This window comes from Bradysia coprophila, unplaced genomic scaffold (genome assembly GCF_014529535.1).
Source record: "Bradysia coprophila strain Holo2 unplaced genomic scaffold, BU_Bcop_v1 contig_94, whole genome shotgun sequence".
NCBI lineage: Eukaryota > Metazoa > Arthropoda > Insecta > Diptera > Sciaridae > Bradysia > Bradysia coprophila.
Window position 1 is genome coordinate 6,376,417 of NW_023504022.1, and position 23,274 is coordinate 6,399,690.

The following is a 23,274-nucleotide window of genomic DNA, read 5'->3' on the forward strand; positions in this document are numbered from 1 at the left end:
TTACACTTGCGTGACATGTAAATAAACACCATTTGGTGATAATAATATAAAAGTGCGAGTAAAAACTGGTAAAAACAACACTTTCCTTGAAAATTTCGGTGACTGCCGAGATAATAAGAGCGAAAATCGAAGCAATAAAGGATCAGCTTCTCACTTCTGATTTTTGGTCGAAATAACGTTTGAAGCAAATCATCAGGAGTGACAAATGAGCGAACTAAAGAATTGTTCGGTGAAGGGTCAACGACCGTTTATATTCCAAACGAAGGAAGAATATGCCATTCTCAGGTGCGGTAATGAGATTTTCTTTGAAGAAGGACAGTCCGTCAAACTGAAGTTTCATTCTCATTTCATAGAGAAGATTGGAGTTTGGCATTCATTACCGTCCTGTTGTTGTTGAATGTTGGCAGACACGAAAGAAACAACACCAACAAATTTCGTAAAGGTTACACAATTCACACTGTCGTCTCGAAGTTTTACGAACTCTGAAGTGCAGGCAATTACAACTCATACCGGGCATTACAACTTGTGTTGGATAATCTACATGGCTGACATTGGCTGACGCGGTTCATTGTGAAGGGCAGGTACTTTATCATTTCTATCCTTCTATCTTTGCGGTTTAAGAATGACATTCAGGAGTTCTTGGTTCGTTGAATGTTAGTCTCACTATTAATCATTTCTTTACCCTGTCGTTTATGCAATACAGTGTGACTCGCCGTGCACAATCTTTTGAAAATGTTTGCTGGCAATAAAATTTGGCTTCCGCCACCCCAGGACAGTGCTACGAACTGCTCAGACTTTGGTTCATTTTTGGTGTCCGTCAACTCAGTGCTACGAACTGCTTCGACTTTGTCACATTAACGACATTGATGACGTTGTCAATTTCGCAAAATCACGTAACAAGTCCCTATGCACTAAGACGGATCAGTTTTTGCGTGTCCGGGTGAGATGGAAAACTCTGTTCGAATTCGAAAATAGTTTTACTTTTCGTTGATCTTGATTTAATTGCAGGAGACGATCTTTATCCAACCGATCCATGATATTCGCACACTGTTCATGATCCACGCATTAACAAGGAAAAATCATGCGAAGAGATCACTGCTTTGGCAACGAAATTGCATCGGTATGACAGTGGGGTTTTTTCGTATCAAATGAATATAGAACCGTTCAACGGACACCTGAGCCAATTTAACAAATTCAGAACTCACAAACAAAACTTGAAGCTTAGAGAGTCTAATAAAATCACTCGAATGAATGTCACATCGAGCAGGAGAATTTTTATGTTTTTTTGACACTCCATGGATTCAATTATTTTGGTGAGAGCTATCAAAGTCAGTGGAACTCGTATTTTTTCAACAAATGACTTTCATACTTTGCTTTGGGCCGAAGGAAGGAATCTACACCAATTTGTTGTTAATTTTTTTTTAATTCAAGTTCCAGTCTTTGTTATCGATTAGTTTCACTAATTTATCGTATTTCAACATATTTCGATATTTTTCATGCTTCGTGTACGAAAATGAGGTCAATTTTTGATATTTTTTCTCAAGTTATTGTCCTTTTAGCATGAAAAGTTACAAACGTACCAGTCTTAGACGATTAATTGTAGGCACTTTCGCTTGCGACACATGCGTAAATAACTATTGCCTTTTTTGTCCGCTGATAACGTAGATGAATCCTCTTTCATCCGCGGCGTTGCTTTCATCGTGGACATTGTAACGAAAATCAGCTTTCAACAATCGATCTTCCGCTTTCATCATGTTTTCAGTTTTGGCAACGTACATCGTTCCTACAAAACCTTCATACGCGTACTGTCTAGCTCTGCTATTCGGATCTTCAGTCACACCACCTCGAATCGAGCCACGTTCACAGGCGATAACGAATAGTTCTGCTTGAATTACTTTCTTTATTTTAAGGCGATCGGACATTCTCTGTGGACTTGGTAGTGCGAAAGAAATAAAATATTTTGCCTGTAAACACTTGAAAGCTTTATTAGAACAACCTGCTACTGCTGATTGAAGATAGAACTGAATTCTAGATTTTTAGAAATTTATTTGGAGGCATTCTACGACTATTTAAGTAAAGTCCAGGGTGTCGAAAGTTGGCAAGCCGCAATTATTTTGAATGTGTACCCTATTAGTACATCTTATGCTTGAAGTGCGTTTGTTAGACACGATTTTGTTTGTTTTTTTTTTTTGTTTCCCCCGTGGAATCCTAGGGTTCCCATTTTTCAATTTTGAAATAGAGGACATTTCGGCATCAAAAAAGAGGACAAAAAGACATTCAAAAAAGAGGACGAAAAGTGAATTTCTGACACGGAATTACAGCAACTGTACATGCTCTTTGTGCAACTATTGTGTAATTTACACCAGTTCATGCTAAAAACAAAAAATTCTGTGTACAATATGCATTGAAATCTTCCTGATATTCTTTTGGATTCCTTCTCAGTTATAACATCCACTTCATATTACCTGAATACAGACTTCGTTTTACCTTATCTTTGGTATCTCACACAACGCTACGCTGTTCTTGTAAAATGACTAACTTTTATCTTAATGTATAAAAAATGAGGTGGTAAAGAATGCGAGCGAAGCGAGCGATTTTTTTTTAATGAAGATTTCGTTGTATTACCGTTCAGAGATTCTCTGACAGAGGTTCTTTAGGTATGAGCTGCATCAAATTTACTTAAATAAGAAGAAGAGCTGAAAAAAAGAGGACAAAGACGACGTCTTCTTCAAAAAAGTGATGTTGTTAGAATTTTTGTAAAAAAGCAGAACGAGATGAAAAAAGAGGACATGTCCTCTAAAAAGAGGACGAATGGGAACCCTGCCGTGGAATGAACTGCATTACTGCAATTAATACGAAATTGAAGTGAAAAAAAAATGATGATTCAGTCGATATTTTTGTAAATATCTTCGGCAAAGGATTTTTAAAAAGACAAATGGGCTGAAGGTCTTGGAGATATAGTGGAAAAAGGTGATTTTCGAGGGCTGGTCATGGTTCTTCGCATATTTTTATAACGTTTATTAGAAAAGCAAATGACCAGACCCATTTGGGGAATATTTTATCAAAATCAATTCACTGAATCCTGAGGTTGATCCTTCAGAGTGGGTGTAAATCCTGCTAATATCAGTCGGAGAACGATAGGGGTGATTGTTTTTGCATGTAACTGAAGAAAGAAACGATTTGAAATCATTGAGGTGGTATATGGTTCTCAATGTTCTAGCGCTACTCCTGGTCCACCAGCTTTCCAGTTCTAGTACTTAGGATTTCAAAGGATTGCTCATGTTTTGTTTTTCGGTTCTTTTTAGTTCACACCCCACATGGTCCATCATCTTCCCAGTTCTAGATTTCAAGCAATTTTAAGATTTTTGAAGGTTTTTTTGGGTTATCTTCTGGACTTTTCGCATTGGATTGGAATTGCCTTCCTTGAATAAAATCCAAACTCTACCAAAACTTGAGTTTAATTTTATTCACAAACAGAAACAATGTGATCGCTGCCAACACAAACATGTACACAGTTAACAAAAATACAGCACCGCCACAGCCGACAAGCAAAGTTTGAAAAGTCATATTAATCAATCCGGTTAAAATGTTCGCAGCCAAGAAAAAGGCCAGCCCATTATATTCGATTGCCTGTAGAATTACCGGCACACACGTCCTCGATTCTGGTGTATCTTCGTCCGACGTTGCCGGTTTATGGAATACCAAGTAATGGTAGAATATTTCGAGCAACATATACAGAGCGGTCATTGTGGTGCCAATCGATAAAATCCATACAACATAGCCCATATTGGCGAGACGTCTAGACACTCCGAACATATCACGGCACAAATAGGTTAACTTCCACAGTAATATGGAAAACATTGCCAACTTTCCGGCTTGTTTGAAAAGAGTTCTTGCATTCACGACGGTAGCATCAGTTTTCAGAAATGATCCAACGAGAATGGATGCCATGTACAGGGCCACGTAGCCATTGATTGATAACAGGCCTTCTCGATTAGCTGCCACAAACGAAGTTCGTGGAACGTCGCTCAGTACGTAGTTGGAAAGTCCCAGTTGTAATGCCGTTTCATGTACGACCAACAGCAAAATCGCTACGTACTTGATATGCTCTGCAGTGGAAATGATGCTCAAGATGATTGTTCCAACAATTTTAGTTGCTGCTAATGTCAAGAAGAAGTTCCAGTGCACGCCATACTCCGAAACATGTTGTTGATAGTCCAGTTCGTTGATAACAAAAAATCTCATCATGCCCAGCGCCAGCAATGGTGAGTTCTGTACCAGTAAACCTTTCAGTTTGTTTAGCGTTAACTTTTGTCGTGTGATTGGTTTGATTTCACTTGAAATGATCGCATTACTGTAAACGAACAGTCCGACGCCTGTGTCCATCAGACCGAATCCGAATGTTTCCGTCTTGGCCAACGATCTCGGAAAACATCGAAAATCCACGGCCAGTATGCAAATAGCCGTCAAAAGATTTATTGTCGATCGTGTCATTGCCAAATATCCCGGCCTTTTTGTCCTGATTTGTATGAATGGAGTAAGATACGTTAGCTTATAGAGCTGCCGGACCGTAGCACTTGCTGCTATCACGAACAGTGATCCGGTGATTTCCCATAGTTCTACGTGTAGCACAGTTACGTTGAGTATCACGAAAAAAATGTTTAGCAGAAATTCGACCAGGAACTGTGCCGGTAGTTCTAATGGTTTTGAAACTACTAAAATGTTGACAGTGATGAATGTCGTGAAGAATGACGGAACAATAGCAACAAATGTGTCAGTAATGGTTGATCCGTTGTTATTTTGCATATATTTTTCATGGAGCAGTTTGTATTCCTGTGCATCCATTGCGGACTATTTGATTTGGTTTTTTATTTGTTATGCACACAGTTTGAATGTCACTCACGTCAGGTTCCATTGTGACATCTGCAATGGATTCGTTCAAGTTATTTGACATCTAACCGGACCCGCGTGTGCGCACAAACTAATTCACCCGCCAAACTTTTCTGAGTGATTCAAAATTTTCGTCGACGATGGGAGATTCAACTTAAAGCCAAGTATACAGCCAGCCGGTGAAATGAAATTTTGACACAAAATGGATGCGCCATCTGTCAAACATTTCAGTTCGTGTGGAGAAATGTATGAGAATTTCATTTCACCGACTGGTTGCATTGCTGGTTGTATACTTGACTTTACTTGGAGACTGATTGAAAAGCCAAGTTGAGTATTGAAAGGCTCGTTTCCCACAAAATGTACGTAATACGGATTCCATGGAATATCCAAGGTTTTATGTGAGAAGGTAACGATGATCGTTTTTTTTTTCACTAAGGTCGTAACTCTAACTGCATTTTAGTGCGAAATTTCAACTAAACTAAAATTGAGCTACAACTTTTGTATGAAAATTACAGCAAGGTTCAGTGGATTTTTGCGATAACGATAATTTTCAGTAGACTTTTTGTAAAATCGGCAAGTTTTAAATTGAAGTGAGAAATCTGTAGATTGATCATAAAATGGGAAATTCCAACGTGAGAAAAAAGTCATTTTTTGTAGATTTCCAAGCATCTTGCATGGAAGGTCTCAATTTTTAAGCAAATTCACGCTGTAAGTGTGCTTTAGAATTTGCATTTTAAGGGACCGAATAATTCTCTACGCTTCCTTACTGTGCCTTTACACAGCGACGTATGCGAGGTTTCCAGTTCTGAATTACGACGCTAGACTTTAAAATATTACCGACATACTGAAATTGTGCTACAACAGAAATTTTACACTAAGTAAATAGTGTTCACATCGAATTCTTGGTGTGCTGAATTGCTGTATTGAACAGACACTGGAAAGATACATTGGCAAAATTAAAAAAAAAAAAATTTGTCGATGTGAAGTTGCCAGCTCATCCGATTTTATGAATGAAATTTAGAGTTGCTATTTGGCATTTAGTGTTGTTGTGGCGAATATATTCGTTGTGTACAAGAAGTACTCCGTGAGAGAGTCAAATAAACAAAGCAAAAATTGCAAAAAATCAATTTTGTCTCTCACACAGAGTATTTTTTTGATAAGTGGAAATCAAGCCTTATAAAAGAATGGGACGATTTAGCGATGCGTTACTTACTGCGTGAATTGTTTGTTGATTTCCTAACGTGCACTATTTCGTATCATCGGGAAATGTAGAATTTTAAAGTCAAATCGACGATTGCAGTAACTGATCAAAAACGAAATTCGTTCGCTCCGCTCACGATTACTTAAATTCACTTTTAGTGGATATGGATCATTCCAGCTGATAACAATTCGGTTCCAAAAAACTGTGAGTTTCTCGCAAACTAGCTAAAATTGAACAAACGTTTCGTCAAAAAGAGCTTGAATAACTGGTATAACTGAGAGATTTTCTGAAAAATATTCAGAAAATTTAAAAGTGTTGGCTGTCTACACGTATATATTTTGGGCGTTAAATATAATGTTAAACTTATCGCCCAAAACCACTTACAGTGGAGGTGTGACGCAAGTCCTGTTATCCACTTACAAAAGAACTGATATCGGTGTAGGTGACGCTTACAGATTCGACACGCAAAAAGGTATGCGTCACAAATGGTAGCCGATGAGGAAAGTACGCGAAAGTTTTATCAACAAAAATCTTACCAGAAAAATTTTAGGAAGAAAATTATAACAAAAAAAAATTGCGTCAAAAAGTGGCAGATGATTCGGCTTTCTTCCGTTTGAATTCCATTCTTTAAAGGAACATATTTCACAATTTTAAAATTTTTCGTTCCTCAACATCTTACTATAAATCATCTTACAGTTTCTTATCAACCAAAATCATTGCTTAATATATTTCGTTTATGTGTATTATATTTGCTAGTTGTTAGAAAAACTATAAATTTGTCTTTTAAACGAACTTTCTATCTGCCATATTTTCCGAGCTATGGCTGACATAACTCGCACTTAAAACGCTCATAGTTTCCAAATAGACGACTTTTTAGGGAAACCATGAAACACGTTTCGACTAGAATCTAAAACTCTATAAAATTGTCTTTTAAACGAACTTTCTATCTGCTATATTTTCCGAGTTATGGCTGACATAGCTCGCACTTAAAACGCTCCTAGCTCCCAAATAGACGACTTTTTAAGGAAACCATGAAACACGTGTCGACTAGAATCTAAAACTCTATAACTTTGTCTTTTAAACGAAGTTTCTATCTGCCATATTTACCGAGTTATGGAGGACATAGCTAGCACTTAAAACGTTCATAGCTCCCAAATGAAATATTTTTCGGTAAAACCATGAAACACGTGTCGACTAGAATTTGAAACTCTATAACTTTATATTTTAAACGAACTTTCTATCTGCAGTATTTTTCGAGTTATAGGTCTCATAGCTCAATGGCTCAAAACGCTCATAGCTCTGAAATTATAAGCCTTTATAAAAATTCCTTCAAAATAGTTTCTCAGAATTACATCCTTAACATACCCTGAAAATTTCAGCCAAATCCACCGGTAAATTAAAAGTTTCGTTGTAACAAAGTAACAAAGGTTGGTAAAATTCATCAATTTCAAAATGTATGAAAATCCATTTCTTCATACAAATTTCCAATTTTTGAAATTAAATATCTCGGCCAAATCTTAACCTTATGAGGCGTGTGATAGCTCGTGAGAATATTCTATCTAAGTCGGATGATTTGAAAGGTTGAAGTTTATGAATCACCCATTACATGTACTTTACCTTTCTTGATGGGGCAATACATTTTCGGCGATGTAGATTTCACGTCGGGCTCAAGACTTTATGGGTAAGAAATGAAACTAGTTGTTTCTCCTTAGACAACCAAAATCGGAATGAATTTATTTCATGAATGCACACTGTACTTATAACTAAGTTCGGGAGTTACTCCGTTGATTACAATTTAAAGACAATCTATGATCGCCGTCACAGGCTAATAGACTGTGATATTCATGTGTTGTGAGTTCCGAGTTCTGAGTTCCGAGTTCTCATTCATATGCATAGAGATAGAGCAATGAAACCTCAAGACCAAATCAAAGCCAAGCCACTAAAAACTCCGCACGTAACAAAATTTCTAAATTTTGTCATGAAACCCAATACTAATTTCGTCTTTATGGACACTTTCATATGGTTAATCTAACAATTCGATACGCAGGGACAACAATATACTACAAAATAAAGTATTCCTGTGGGAACTCTTACCGCTATTACACAATATCCTTCCGTAATGTAATCAAAAAATCGACAATACTTGAACGGTCCCCTTTTGTAACTCGATTGAAAGGAAATGTAATAAGAGAAGTGAAAATGAAGATTTTCTTTTGTATGTGCGATGATTTAGCGAAGTTATTTTGGATAGTTCCAGGTAAAAATGATAGATAAGGCGCCAATCATCTCTTATTGATAAAAAAAAATCAAAAATAAGCTCTGACAAATCCGGTCTTATTATAACAAGAATCAAATCTTCTAAAAAATGAAGTAAAAGATTTGAAATCAATTTCTTGAAAATACTTTGATTAAATGAAGTAATAGATCTGATAGTGAAACTGTTGATATTCTTGCCGGCTGTGAAAGGTTTTAATTGATATGAAAAGGGTTGAATATGGAGTATGATAAAGCACGCCTACTCGAAAATAGTTACGCTTTTTGAATTTACTCAATCGGAAGATCAACGACTAGAAAACTTTAAAATCGCTTTTTGGTAACCTTAGAGTACTAGAATTTTTGTATGGAACGGATATTGTCGAAAACAAATGCATCGACCACCACTCAGATGGATCATAACAGATGGCGTTGCTTCCCGGCAAGGCGGAAACAACGCTATCTGTTATCACCTCTCTGCCACCACTAGTAACATGTGAGACAGTTCGATAAATAAAGAATCAGCTAGAAACATTCCAGTATTGATTAAGCAAGGGAGCGTTAAAATTTACTTTTCGGTTCACTTTTTCATCGTTCACGTGAAATTCAAATTTTAGTCACACTTACGGCGTGAATTATTTCAAAATATAAACTCAAATCAAATTAAAAACATAGCTAACGCCGACCCGTACGAAACACCTATTCGTATCAAAAGCCTTTAATGTGAAACTCTTCATTTCTCTTACTTCATTTTCTTCTCTGCTGAAAAACTATTCTCCCTTTAAAATCACTTACATTATCCACTCTTTGCCTTGTTATCATATACAACTAAATTGCCGGAGGCAATATAGACAGCCCCGTACGAAGACAAATTTCATAAATTCCTATTTAAACAGCTATATACCGCTATATTTAACTATATTTCACTATAAATAAACATTTCACAGATAAATATATGCTATTATATAGCTCTATATGCCTGTATATAGCTCAATATAGCTGTATATAGGTATATATAGATGTCCGTATATGGAATCCCTGAAACCCCACACACATAACAAATTATTTCCATGTTAACAGAAACTCTCTAAGTATCATTTTTCCCAAGATATTTCTATTTTACTAAAATCCAATATGGCCGCCGGCAGCCATTTTGTTAGGAGACCGGAAATAGTACCGACGCTTTACATTCGTTAATACCTTTCAAACAAAAAAAAATTCATGAAATTCGGTCAAAATTTACTCGAGATATTGTCAAAATACACCACGTTCACTGTACTTCCGAGTAGCCAGATAAGAGCTCACTCCAAGAGACCTAGCTCACGCTCCGGAGAACATAATTTCATAAAAATTTTTTTCCCTGATTGGTACGGTCAATACCTATCTAATAAAGCTAAAACAGACGAAATATGTTCAAATGTGGCCGACCTACAAGCAAAAACTGCTTGCCGCCCTGTGCCTGTTCCACACCAAGGGGTCTAACTCACGAGTCGGTCATCCGATTTCCATAAACTTTTTTTTTGTCGATCGGTATTGTAAATACCTTTTATTTGACGTATCACTTACAAGTTTAACGTTTAAATGTCCGGAGATATCTTCGAAAAACCGTAAAGCACTTATTGGGCCACAGCTCGGGAGGGGTCGATCCAAAATCACTCATCTTCGAACTTAGCCTGTCTTTTGACATTACCAAACGGGAAAAAAAGAATTTTCAAAATCGGATGCGTTTTACTCAAGTTATCGTGCAGACAGACAGACGGACAGACAGACGGACATTTTTTTTTTCGCGGATTTGGCATCTCTAGACAACCACAATAGGTTTCCCCTTACTCAGGGAGTCCAATTCGACGTGTTACAAACGTATGCGTAAACCTATAAGACCCCAGTACTTCGTACGGGTCTAAAAATGAAGTAAAAGATTTTAAATCAATTTGTTAAAAAACTATGATCAAACGAAGTAATAGATCTGATAGATCAGTTGATATTCTTGCCGGCTGTGAAAGGTTTTAATTGATTTGCAAAGGGTTGAATATGGAGTATAATAATGCACGCCTATTCGAAAATAATTAAGTTTTTTGAATTTCCTCATTTAGAAGAGCCTTAGAGTACTAGAATCTTTGTATGGAACGGATACTCTCGAAAACGCATGCATCGACCACCACTCAGAGAGATCAAAACAGATGGCGTTGCTTACCTGCTCTCTACGACTACTCTATAGTAACATGAGAGACAGTTAGGCTCTTACAGAAGTGTAGACTTACATTACGAGCAATTGAACTGTTTGGTGTTATTCGAGCCTTTGATCCTTTACACTGAGTAAGTACTGCAAAATGTAACAAAAGGGATTCAAATGCTCGCTGCGTTTAGTCTGAAAATCTTCTGAATCAATAATTTTAGTTTGATTTGATTTTAATTTAAAATTGATTACAGTAACTAAATATAGTTACAATACTGCAAACTGCAAGACGTATCTTCATATCGTTTCTAAAAATATTTTCCACAAACTTTATACGATCTTTCGTCCTTTCAAAAAGATTAAATAAAAAAAGGAAATAACGAAATCGTTGAGGTGTGTCACATCTGGCTACATATTTTCCTCTTGTTTCATTTTTCTTTTCTGTAAAATACAGATTGGCTTAGTTTTGAATTCCAGTTCCATTCGATTGTGATTCTACATATCTCGTTCTCGAAACGGATTTTATAGTTCGTTTTACTGTTATACCGACGACGACACGTTTAAATTAGACACGTGTTTTGTACGGTTTTAGTTCAATATCAGGTCATGTGTGAAGATGTTAACACCAAGATTTCGAAGGGTGGTAATCTTTGATTTTTTTGCGGGTTATTTGACACATTTTATTTATTATTTGGAGAGAGAGAAAAATGTGGGGAGAGACGGAAAAATCTATAATCGTCAACGGCGGATTAGCATTAAACAACCACCGTCTTTCTTTTATTTATCAAACGTTTTTTCGTTTGATTTTCGGTTTTCAAATACACATAATTTGCACAGATCAATGCTAACAACCCTAATTTAATCCCATAAACATTCAATTCGTGTATGGAGATTTATGCAACTAAACGTCTATTACATTGTAATACACACTTAATATCCACAAAACAAAATTTAAATTAACAACCCCTCTTAAACAAAAAAGCCGTCATTCTCTAAATAATACCCGACGAAACCACAGAGCATCGTACACATTATATACATACAATGTTTCTCCATCCAATCGACAACCCCTGTAATCAACCACACCAGCATAGACAATTATGGCACCGTTAAAAGACGCATTTTAAAATCACTTCATCATGAACTCGAAAACTTTTTCTCCCTCCTAGTTTCTGCTATAAATTTTGTGTGTGTACTGTCGAGACTCGCGTTAAACCTTTCGATTTAGACTCAATGCCTCAATGCATACACTGTCGTCGATTTTCTGTATATACCATCGATATTTGACTGTATTTTAAATTACATTATGCATATCTATTATATTCACTATAAATTCATAATACCGAACAAATGAGGGTGGTATGCGAATAGTCGAAATGAATATAGAGACACGTAGATGTGTAGTGCACATGGGGTTGTTAATGTGCATAGAGTTATCAAGGCAATCCATTTTATCGTGACTAGGACTGCAACACCGTTGAGCTCTGACCTATAGTTCTTATGCTGCATCAAGTCGCTTCGCTAGCTAGGGCATCAAACTTTTGTTCTGGTTGAAATTTCTTATTTTCGCCCCTTGCTTGACATTCGCTCGAGTTGGAATTTCCTGTTTCCGTTTTTTTCATAACGCAGGCGAGAAATTAGTCATTTTGCACCCTTCCCAGAAAATTCGAAAGCCTTCGTCGTGAAAAGTGTTTACCTCGGAAATAAAAGTTAGAAATTGCATTTTCGCACGGCAGAGTAAAATAAACCAGGCAGGACCGGTCATTTTCGAAACGTCATATAAGGGACCTAATTCACTATGTGAAAATGAACTCAAATGAACACTGAAATAAATTGAAAAATTTTATTCAGATTATTCAGGTCCCTAGTCAAATAGGCGCTCCTGCCTGGTTAACTTTACTCTGTCGTGATTTTCGGTGACTTCAAGAACATCATCACCTGAACTGTCATCAGAGAGAGCGTCAACAAAACACCATTTTCTCAGCGCATTTGAGGGGAGAGAATAGGGTCATTCACGCCGCAGGGATGAGGATATAAATGTTGATTTGCTACATTGAGAAAAGAGTCATACATGAACCCAAATTCACAATGTTGCCAACGACACGGCAAATTTACCATTCACTGAACCATCGTACTAGCCTAAAAAGGCAACAGTGAAATTAGTCACGCTCAAGATACATGAATTTCAGTTGAAAGTTGCAATACTCCTTTCAACGTTTACCTCTATCTACCATCAGCAAACTCTCTGAGCGATACCGTAAACACTCTCCCCATCGCAAAAAAAAAATTCCCTTACTATAAAATCATACTGACAATTGCAACACAGTCGGTGAATTCGAATACGTTTACGTGCAGTGTTGAATCGGTTACGAGAATTTTGTCGAGGGGTTGTGTTGATTCGATCCGGAAGTTGAAATTATTTAACAATGTGCCATTTGAATTAAAAGTCAATTTAGTTTAATTTAATTTTGTTTTAAGGGATAATGGGTAATCGCCTCTTAGCGGAAATGTGTGGGAAATCGACGTTTTGTTAGCGATTTGATTATGTGAACACTGAATAAAGTGTTGATAAACATGAATGTAAACACGTTTTCGACTTGCGAATTGAATTGGGATTTTTCAATTGTGCTTACGACTTGCTGGACTAATGAGTCCTTTTTAAATGAAAATCCTGTGAACGATCGAACTTATTTATTGAGACAGCCACACTCTATTCTGCCATTTCCCTGTATTTTGGCTGACTCAGCCAAGGTTCTGAAAGAACCAGGTTAAGACAACTCTGAGTTGATCACGAAGGCGGTGACACACAAATTGAGCTCAGCGGCTACGAAGTTTCTATGAAACATAGCTAACGCCGACCCGTACGAAACACCTATTCGTATCAAAAGCCTTTAATGTGAAACTCTTCATTTCTCTTACTTCATTTTCTTCTCTGCTGAAAAACTATTCTTCCTTTTAAATCACTTACATTATCCACTCTTTGCCTTGTTATCATATACAACTAAATTGCCGGAGGCAATATAGACAGCCCCGTACGAAGTCAAATTTCATAAATTCCTATTTAAGCATATAGCTCTATATGCCTGTATATAGCTCAATATAGCTGTATATAGGTATATATAGATGTCCATATATGGAATCCCTGAAACCCCTCACACTTAACACATTATTTCCATGTTAACAGAAACTTTCTAAGTACCATTTTTCCCACTTTATATCACTTTTAATAAAATCCAATATGGCCGCCGGCAGCCATTTTGTTAGGAGACCGTAAATAGTACCGACGCTTTACATTCGTTAATACCTTTCAAACAAAAAAAAATTCATGAAATTCGGTCAAAATTTACTCGAGATATTGTCAAAATACACCACGTTCACTGTACTTCCGAGTAGCCAGATAAGAGCTCACTCCAAGAGACCTAGCTCACGCTCCGGAGAACATAATTTCATAAAAAAAAATTTCCCTGATTGGTACGGTCAATACCTATCTAATAAAGCTAAAACAGACGAAATATGTTCAAATGTGGCCGACCTACAAGCAAAAACTGCTTGCCGCCCTGTGCCTGTTCCACACCAAGGGGTCTAACTCACGAGTCGGTCATCCGATTTCCATAAACTTTTTTTTTGTCGATCGGTATTGTAAATACCTTTTATTTGACGTATCACTTACAAGTTTAACGTTTAAATGTCCGGAGATATCTTCGAAAAACCGTAAAGCACTTATTGGGCCACAGCTCGGGAGGGGTCGATCCAAAATCACTCATCTTCGAACTTAGCCTGTCTTTTGACATTACCAACCGGGAAAAAAAAGAATTTTCAAAATCGGATGCGTTTTACTCAAGTTATCGTGCAGACGGACAGACGGACAGACAGACGGACATTTTTTTTTCGCGGATTTGGCATCTCTAGACAACCACAATAGGTTTCCCCTTACTCAGGGAGTCCAATTCGACGTGTTACAAACGTATGCGTAAACCTATAAGACCCCAGTACTTCGTACGGGTTTAAAAAGGGAACGTAACAAAAACAAAATTTCGAATTTTCCTAAAAAACATTTTCTTCAAGTCAATTTCACACACAATCTGTACTGAGTGCGTTTATCGATTTCCGTGTCACCCGCCCTCGTGGGTGTCCTAACCTGTTCTTTCAGAACCTTGGACTCAGCACTCCTTATACGCAATTCATGACTTAGCATGTATTTTGGCTAAATTGTCACTCCATATGCTCAATTCTACCATTTCCATGTACTTGCGCTGACTCAACGCTCCGTAAACTAAAGTCTGACATTTCCATATATTTTGGCTAACCTAGCCTCTTCATTTTCAAGGAATTTGAGTTATTCACCAGACCATATAATCTGTGAAGTCACTTGTGTAAAGTTCTCCTAGTGTTACAAAATCTATCGCTTCAATGTTTTCCTTGTACTCTTTGCTATATAAGAGTAGAACGGTAATTATTCATCGCTCATTCCTGCTGCAGTTGTCGATAGCAGATTACTAGACTAGTCCTTTCTGTAGTTTTTCATAGATCTCCTCATTATATTAGAGTAGTTTTCAGATCGATCGTTGGCGTAATACCACAGAGATGGACGAGAAAAAAAACCAATTGATTGGAACAACTAAAATGCGAAAATCGATGCGACAATGATGATCATCTAGAACATAATATACATAAATTTACCAGCATCGAAACACATTTCACTTATTTATATTTTATTACCGTTTTACGTGGGACCGATTCACATGAGTATTTTCTTCCTTTTATTTTTCAGAATTACTATCAGACTATACACTTTAGTCTATACTCAGTGGCACAGTGTATAAAAGCAACTCTGAACCATGTACGCGTCCTTACGTGAATTGGTTTGATTACCGATAGATAGATAGGGGTAGTTTTATTGCCTTGAAGGAAACATAAATGTGAACTGAATAAAGGCGTTCCATGCCGCATTATATATGTTTTCTATCGTTCATAGCTAAGATTGTATTCATGTTTATTGTAGGTATGTGCATAGACGTAGATAGAAAGACAAAAGGAAGATGTTGCTGTAATAATGTATCAGAACTTAAATCGAATAGGGAAAAAATAAATAAAACAAATTGGAGTTAGTGTATTTCGTAGATCTCCCGTTCTTCGTTTTTGAGGATGAGTTTAGTTATCTATCTGTATAGGTTCAGTGATTTTTTTTTCGTTTAAATTATTGATGTTGAGGAACATAATCAATTCACTGATAAAAGCACATTCGAATACGTATATCAAATCAAGAAAGAAGGAATTAGAGGCTTCACCAGTAGGAATCTGAAGTAGGTGGAATGATAACTAAGAGAGAAATGGTGGAAATCTATTCAGGAACATCTGCGAACATAACTCCGCTCAGAAATAAAAAGGAATGATAAATAAAGAAGTTATTAAAACAATAACGGATCTAAACGTTGGGAAGTGTCCTGAAGAATTGGTCAAAGGACAGTTCGCACTCCTAACTTGTCATGTCGAAGACGATTATTATTTAGGATACTTCTTGAGAAATTGATACGAGAGAGGAACGTGGGTACCAGAAGTACAATATTTGACGACATAGACTAAAATGGACGGAATGGTGACATACTCAAACAGAAATAGATTACATCATTATTTGTTCATGTGTTGTCCGTTGACAAGGTGGGGTCGCCACCGGTTTCGTGTGGGTTTTATTTTGGTTTTTCACACGTTGTTGACGAATTCAAGATTATTTAATCAGAAGGTTACATTGCACTGCGTACAACATAGAGAAACTAAATTTCAAACCCCACAGAAACTCCGTGACCTACATAAAAACATATACCGAACGAACCAACCTTAATCTATCGAAGGGTGATGCGTTTAGTCTTAAGTTCAGAGATAAAACTACTAAATTCATTGTTTGACGACAGACCAACGGATCAAACGCTAAAACAGACTTATTTTGGACAAAAGTGAAGCATCGGATAGGAAATAAGTAAAAGGGCAACACTTACTACAGTCTTCAAAAATTCTTTCTATCAAAAACACTCCGACGCAAAATTAAGTGTGAAGTGTACTTAAAAGGAAAATTCTTCGGTTAATATTTTGGAGGAGTAAAAGTGGATTAGAATTTTGGTGAAGAAATTCCATGAGCTCTACAATGAGCCCGATATAGTTAAATTCAACAAAATCAATCGATTCTATCCTCATTCATTCTTTGTACATAGAATGAATGAGGAACCCGTGCTCCTAAAACTGCTAAATACAAATTGAAGATGAGTAGGATCTGAAAGCGGAATAAGTCTGATTGGAGAAAAATGCTGGATGAAACCAAAACCAATAAAAGGCTGTAGTGCTCGCCTAAGTAAGTAAGAAGGGGTGGCCTTGCCATTTTATTTTCAATCGAGATGTAGTGAAACAGTTAGGCTCATTTGCTACTTTTTGACAATGTTATCTTCTTTTCATATTTACCAACAAAACCCTTGTGACTGGTGTATCTATATGAATTTATCATATCTCCCAACATTGAAATACTTTTCCAAGTATCTAACCTGTTACTTCTATTGTTATCATCACCTAGTATTGAATGAAAATCTTTTACTTCATTTGTTTTATCATGCATTTGCTATATAGTTGAACGAAATAAAGAGGTCAGCGTTTATTTTTGTCGTTGTTGTTCATAACAGATGATGTACCGTCTACAAAAAAGTTTTGTATCTCGCATATGAGTCCCTCTTGTTCCTCTTTAATAAACTGGTGCAGTTGCTTAGGAAAAACAACTAAGATTTGTACTGGTATGAAAATTGAACAATGTATGACCATAACCACATTATGCTGTAAACTATATACGATCCCATACACAAAATGTTTAGTTTAATTTGTTTGCAGTTGGTTTTTAAAGCACCGCACCGATTTTAACCCGACATTATATTAATACTAGATTTGCATAGAAACATTTAGGTCAAGTTTTATGTGTGCTAAAACTTAACCTGTGGCTACAGTAAAAACAATTTAGCCACAGTGGTCGGCACACAACATGCTCATGGTCATTATGCCTTTAATGTTGTGTGAAGAGGAATTTCATTGACTTTATGACTGTGAATTTCAAGAATATGTCACGTATTGCATGTGTACTCTTTCCGAGAGATAATTCGTGAAAAAAAAAACCAACAAAATATTAGATATGTGAGTGTGTTTACCATACATGTCTTCCTAACATGGTAAACATATAATCTGAAATTTAAATCAGCTTTGTTTACGTTAACATAAAATAAAATGCGAGTAATATCCACTTGACCAAAAATAACCTCTGTGTGTACAATTATACTAAAAAGCATTAAACTGAACATCCCCCCGTCGTTCATGGAAAATAATTATTTTCTTGTTTTAATTAACATAGGTCCCCCTTTCCATACACCCATCTCCCTGGTGTGGTGATTTCTTTGCATAAATGTTTCTTTTTGACACTCTCCCACTTTTAATTTTTAATTTTTGTAAGAGCTTCTACATCTTAGGCTCTCTCTCTCTCTCTGTACGATGCAAAAAAAACACTCTGTTAAACGATCGTTGCAGCGAAAAGATAATATTTTAATAAGACATTTTTCCAGTAATCATTTTTAACTTCCCACCTAATTGTATAATATTAAGCTTTCCAGTTCACCATTCGTACAATAGCAGAGCGTGTAATATAAAAAGGGTATAATAAGATGAGGGGGTACGGTACACACACAGAGTACTAGCGAAGGGTGTTTGTTGTATAATACATATATATATAAGAAACGTTCCGCTCAGTGTTCCACAGGCAATTTTCCATTTCTTAACTTGAATCAGATATAATATGCGCATAATAATAAAAAAGTGTGGCAATAAGTAAGCGTAAATCAGAATTTAAGACATTCAAATTAAAATTTTCTGACAACTACTTAATGGTTGAATGATTGACGACGAATGAATTATTCTCCGAAACAACGATTATACATGGAAGGATGAAACGACTCACTCCAAATTTGTTGTGTTGGTTTTTTTTAATGAAATAACATTTTGATTTGATTAAAGAGTTAAAATCCCGAGAGGTTAGACCCTGCGATATGAACCCTTTTTCGTCTAATTATCCACATTCTGTTTGCTCATATCATAATCAACAAAACAATGCTAATTAACAATAGAACACAGAGATAGAGTAAGAGCATTATGTACGAATATATTTCCATTCGTGCATACAGACACCATATAAAATCAAATTCTATTTCGTACAATCAAATCTAACATCCATCCGCAAACGGTAAATAAACCAGAATAGCAGAACGTGTAGACCTATATAATGGTGGTTTTGAAATCTCAACAAATTTTGTGTGAGTTTAACGTTTGTATACATTTACTTGCTCCGTTCTTGGAATAAAATGGTTAAATATGATCACAATGAGGCTGGTGTGCCAATTTATTTTCTATAAATTTGTAAATATACACAAAATGATACACAGTCTCCCCCTTTTCTTGTAAATAAATATAATGGAAACAAAGCTGTGCATAAGAAGCTTTAGAGGTCAATAATTTGAATCATTTAATTAACCCCTATTTTGTGTGAAGATTCATTGCTTATCGCGGGGTGGGTGGAAGACGTTAACAGTATAAACAATCGAATAATGCAAATTATTCTGGTTGATGAATTTAATTGCTTTCGGTTTCTGCATCTCAATTTGTATGTTCAAAAGTTGGTATACAGAGACCACATTATTTGTGGTAGTTATTTGAATTAGTTCATCAATAAGTTTACGATATGGATGGAGTCGAGTTATTGATTGGCATCTAGTAGAGTTTGGTAGAATTCTTAAAACGGTCATCAGAGAACGTAATAATTAACCACAAGTGTCGTGTAACCAGGAAAACGTTTTCACATGTTCCAAATTTTGTATAATATTGTTTAGGAAAATAATAAAACGTAGGAAAATGTTCGGAAAAATTGAGTAAATAATTAGGAAAATTCGGAAAAATCTTGGAAAATGTTGGAAAATATCGGAAAATAAAAAAAAAAACTTTGGAAAATATCGGAAAATTAGTGGAAACTTAAGAAATTACGGTAAAATTTACGAAAATTGTCAAAAAATTCAGAAAATAAAGAAATTTAGGAAAATACAGAAAATTTTGGAAAATTTCGGAAAATTTCGGAAAATTTAAGAAAAAGCGGAAATATTTCGGAAAATATAAAAAAAATTAGAAAAATGTCATCAAATTGGGTAAAATTTAAGAAAATGAAAAAATATTAATGAAAATGAGGAAAATGTCGGAAAATGTAGGTAAATGAGCAAAAATTGAGAAAAATGTGGGAAAATTAAGACAATGCGGAACAATTTAGCATAGTGTCAGAATATTTTGGAAAGTATGCAAAAATGATAAAATAATAATCTAGATCTGATATGACGCATCGTAAGCACGCAAAAAAAGAGGTCATACATTTCTTTAGAGCTCGTATGATTCATCCTTAATCATGTCCGGAGCGTTAGCGGAGGACTTGACGCAGTCTAACTTCCAAAAAAAGAACGAAGAAAATTTTTTGAGACGCGGCAACTATATATAGCCGAACGATTCCGTTTCTACCCTTTGGTTTATATCACCACAAAACATATTCTATCATATTCTCGCTTCAAATACGAGCCAAACGAGCTATCACTCGACTATGTAGGTTTAAAATTGCCGGAGATACATCGTTTTGAAATTGGTCCCTTTTCATACAAAATACACCAAATTGACTTTTCCCAAACAATCAAAATCTTTCAACTTTCCCTGTATGTTTCTATCTATCTATCTATCGACGGACGATCTCGGAAACTAGTCAGCCAATCTCCATGAAATTTTGCAGGAACCTCAGGGTGGGCATAAAAATGAAATTGTGATACGCCATTACCCCAGGAAAAACCAGAATTTTGTTTTATTGGCCTCGAAGTGGTTTCTGAGTGTGGTTTTCGAGGGTCGGGAACGCGTTTTCGGCTGTAGCTTCGCTGTATTGAAACCTACAGAGGCGTGCGACCCATCAAATGAAAGGTATTCGTAACACGATTCGAAATAAAAAATAATTAAAAAAATCGGGTCAGATTCGTTTGAGCTAGAGTAATTAGAGTGACCAAATTTTGAGCTACTCGAGCGTAGGATGAAAGGACTAATATTTTTTTGGGTTATGAAAGATAGAGAGTTACTTTCTTCGGCAAAGTCTAAGAGTTTTACGAGTAGAACAGAGGGGCATATGTGAAAAATGTCGAAAGTTGGAAATAGGTGGGTCAATTATGTTTTTAGAGGTATTTCTTGAATGGTGGCAGATAGAGAGTAACTTTCTTCGGCAAAGTCTCATAGTTTTACGAGCAGAACAGATGGGCATATGTGAAAAATGTCGAAAGTTGGAAATGGGTGGGTCATAAGGGGGTTGGAGTGGTGGCAGATAGTGAATTACTTTCTTCATCAAATTTTCGAATTTCGTCAAATTTTCGAATTTCGTCAAATTTTCGAATTTCGTCAAATTTTCGAATTTTGTCAAATTTTCGATTTTCGTCAAATTTTCGATTTTCGTCAAATTTTCGATTTTCGTTAAATTTTCGATTTTTGTCAAATTTTCGATTTTCGTCAAATTTTCGAATTTCGTTAAATTTTCGATTTTTGTCAAATTTTCGATTTTCGTCAAATTTTCGATTTTCGTTAAATTTTCGATTTTCGCCAAATTTTCGATTTTCGTCAAATTTTCGAATTTCGTCAAATTTTTGATTTTCGTCAAATTTTCGATTTTCGTCAAATTTTCGAATTTCGTCAAATTTTTGATTTTCGTCAAAATTTCGAATTTCGTCAAATTTTCGAATTTCGTCAAATTTCCAAATTTTGCCAAATTTCCGAATTTCTGTTATAAATTTTTATAAAAAGCAGTGTTCTAAAACTTCTAAAACGACTGATATCCCAACAAAAATCTATCGCTAGAGTTGACGCTTTCAGCTTCGTTACGCAAAAATTAAATTTTACACCCAATTTTAGTTCAAACAAACTTGCCTTGTTTTTTATCATCATCTGCCAAATAATTTTTACCAAAAAAAAAATTGACTAGAAACAACCAAAATTTTACCAAAAAGATCTGCGTCGCAAAGTGGCAAATGTTCAGGAACAGACCAGCAAGAAAATTTATCTGCCACATTCGACGCAGATTTTTTTGGTAAAATTTTGGTTGTTTCCAGTCAAATTTTTTTTTGGTAAAAATTATTTGACAGATGATGAGAAAAACTAAAACTAGAACTAAAATTGGGTGTAAAATTTAATTTTTGCGTAACGAAGCTGAAAGCGTCAACTCTAGCGATATCATTCATTTTAGAAATTGTACTTCAAAGACTGCGTCACACTTTTCTCGAAGAGATTTTTGTTGGGATACCTTATACACCTCTTTTATACACGACTTACCTGGTACATAAATCTACGGCTTCACGAAAAGATTTGTTGACAAAAAACGTCTGAGAAAAGATCCTCTGTTCCGGTTCCCAAAGTACATAAATCAATTTTACATTAATTTAAAGACAAAAAAGAAATCTTAAGCTGACGAATCAACAATGATGGGGAATTTGTTTTCTTTTATTGAGATACAATTCTCTTGGTGTTCTGATTGTTTATTTTGAAACTTAATAAATGCTGTGCAAACAAGAGATTTCCCTCTTAATTACCAAACAAGTTTTCTTAATGATTCATTGAACGAAAACTGAATGTAATTCATTGAGACGGTTAATGATCTCCGGTTGAAGTTGAATCAAACATCATTATCAATTTATTATCGGAATATATATTTTTCTTGATATTTAGTTCCCTTTTAAATGAAACACGAATTCACCAACCGAGTTTATTTTATCCGAAAAAAAAATCACGTACCGTCTAGTTAGCTGGTTACACAACCGTTTCGACGCAAACACTATCACATTCAGTAATAGCATTTTTACATAAGGAGTATTTTTCATGCTAAACTTCATTTGAATAATAGATTTAGCACAGATATGGTCAGTGGTCACGTTAAATGGTGTGGAATCTAAAACAGATATAGCTCACTGGTTCAGCCATTTATCAAAAATAAAAAAAGGATGAAGGCGTTTGGTACAGGGAAAATGGGAAACGTTCGTTCTGTATTGTCTGTAATCCTTTAATGTTATGGTTGCGGTTCCGTCTTTCGCCAGAAGAAAATCGAAAACAATTGAGTTTTATCAATTTATTGTGATCGATGGACGCAAAACGTTTTAATATTTGCGTACAGTAGATGCCAATACTGACCAAAATGATAATACCATAGCACCAGCGCACTACAAGAACAGGGAAAGAAACAAATTTTATTAACTGTCATTTGGTCAATGTACCAACATAAAAAACTGAATTCTTAGTGAATTTGAGACTACTGACCTTTATTCCAATTCTGTTGTTTTGTCTGTACTTGGAGCATGGGTGTTGATAGTACTGAACCAAGCACCAGAACATGCGGGAAATCTCAAATGAAGAAGATATACTTTTGTCTCAACGTTTGACAGTTCCCATAAGTTCTTTGTCAACGCATCCAATAACAGGCACAAGAACAGATTTTTTTAACGGCCATTTGGCCTATTATTTTGTATGGAACGTCCGTAACGCAGTGGACAAAACTTAATTTATATGAGAATTTTAGACTACTGCGCAGGCATGAGCGCCGACGGAGAAACCTCGGCGGCGGCTAGCCGAAAAAAAATTCTCGGCGGCGGCGAAAAAGTCGGCTTGAGCCGGCTTAAAACGACTCGGC

At 35.9% G+C, this 23,274-nt stretch overlaps 1 protein-coding gene and 1 long non-coding RNA gene across 3 annotated transcripts; one reads left to right on the top strand and one right to left on the bottom strand.

Moving 5' to 3' along the window:
• Positions 1–32: 32 nt before the first annotated feature.
• Positions 33–1,266, top strand: LOC119085144. Of its 2 annotated transcripts, none has more exons than XR_005089239.1 (4): positions 33–285; positions 354–581; positions 704–940; positions 1,009–1,266. It is a non-coding gene; the product is annotated as an uncharacterized LOC119085144 (long non-coding RNA). The 2 variants fall into 2 exon arrangements; XR_005089240.1 differs by having other exon boundaries at positions 359–581.
• Positions 1,267–3,440: 2,174 nt separating this feature from the next.
• LOC119085140 (uncharacterized protein At4g17910-like) lies at positions 3,441–4,909 on the bottom strand. Its single transcript, XM_037195417.1, has one exon. The coding sequence runs from the start codon at positions 4,843–4,845 to the stop codon at positions 3,442–3,444; it is 1,404 nt and encodes a 467-aa protein (XP_037051312.1). The 5' UTR covers positions 4,846–4,909; the 3' UTR covers position 3,441.
• Positions 4,910–23,274: the final 18,365 nt, after the last annotated feature.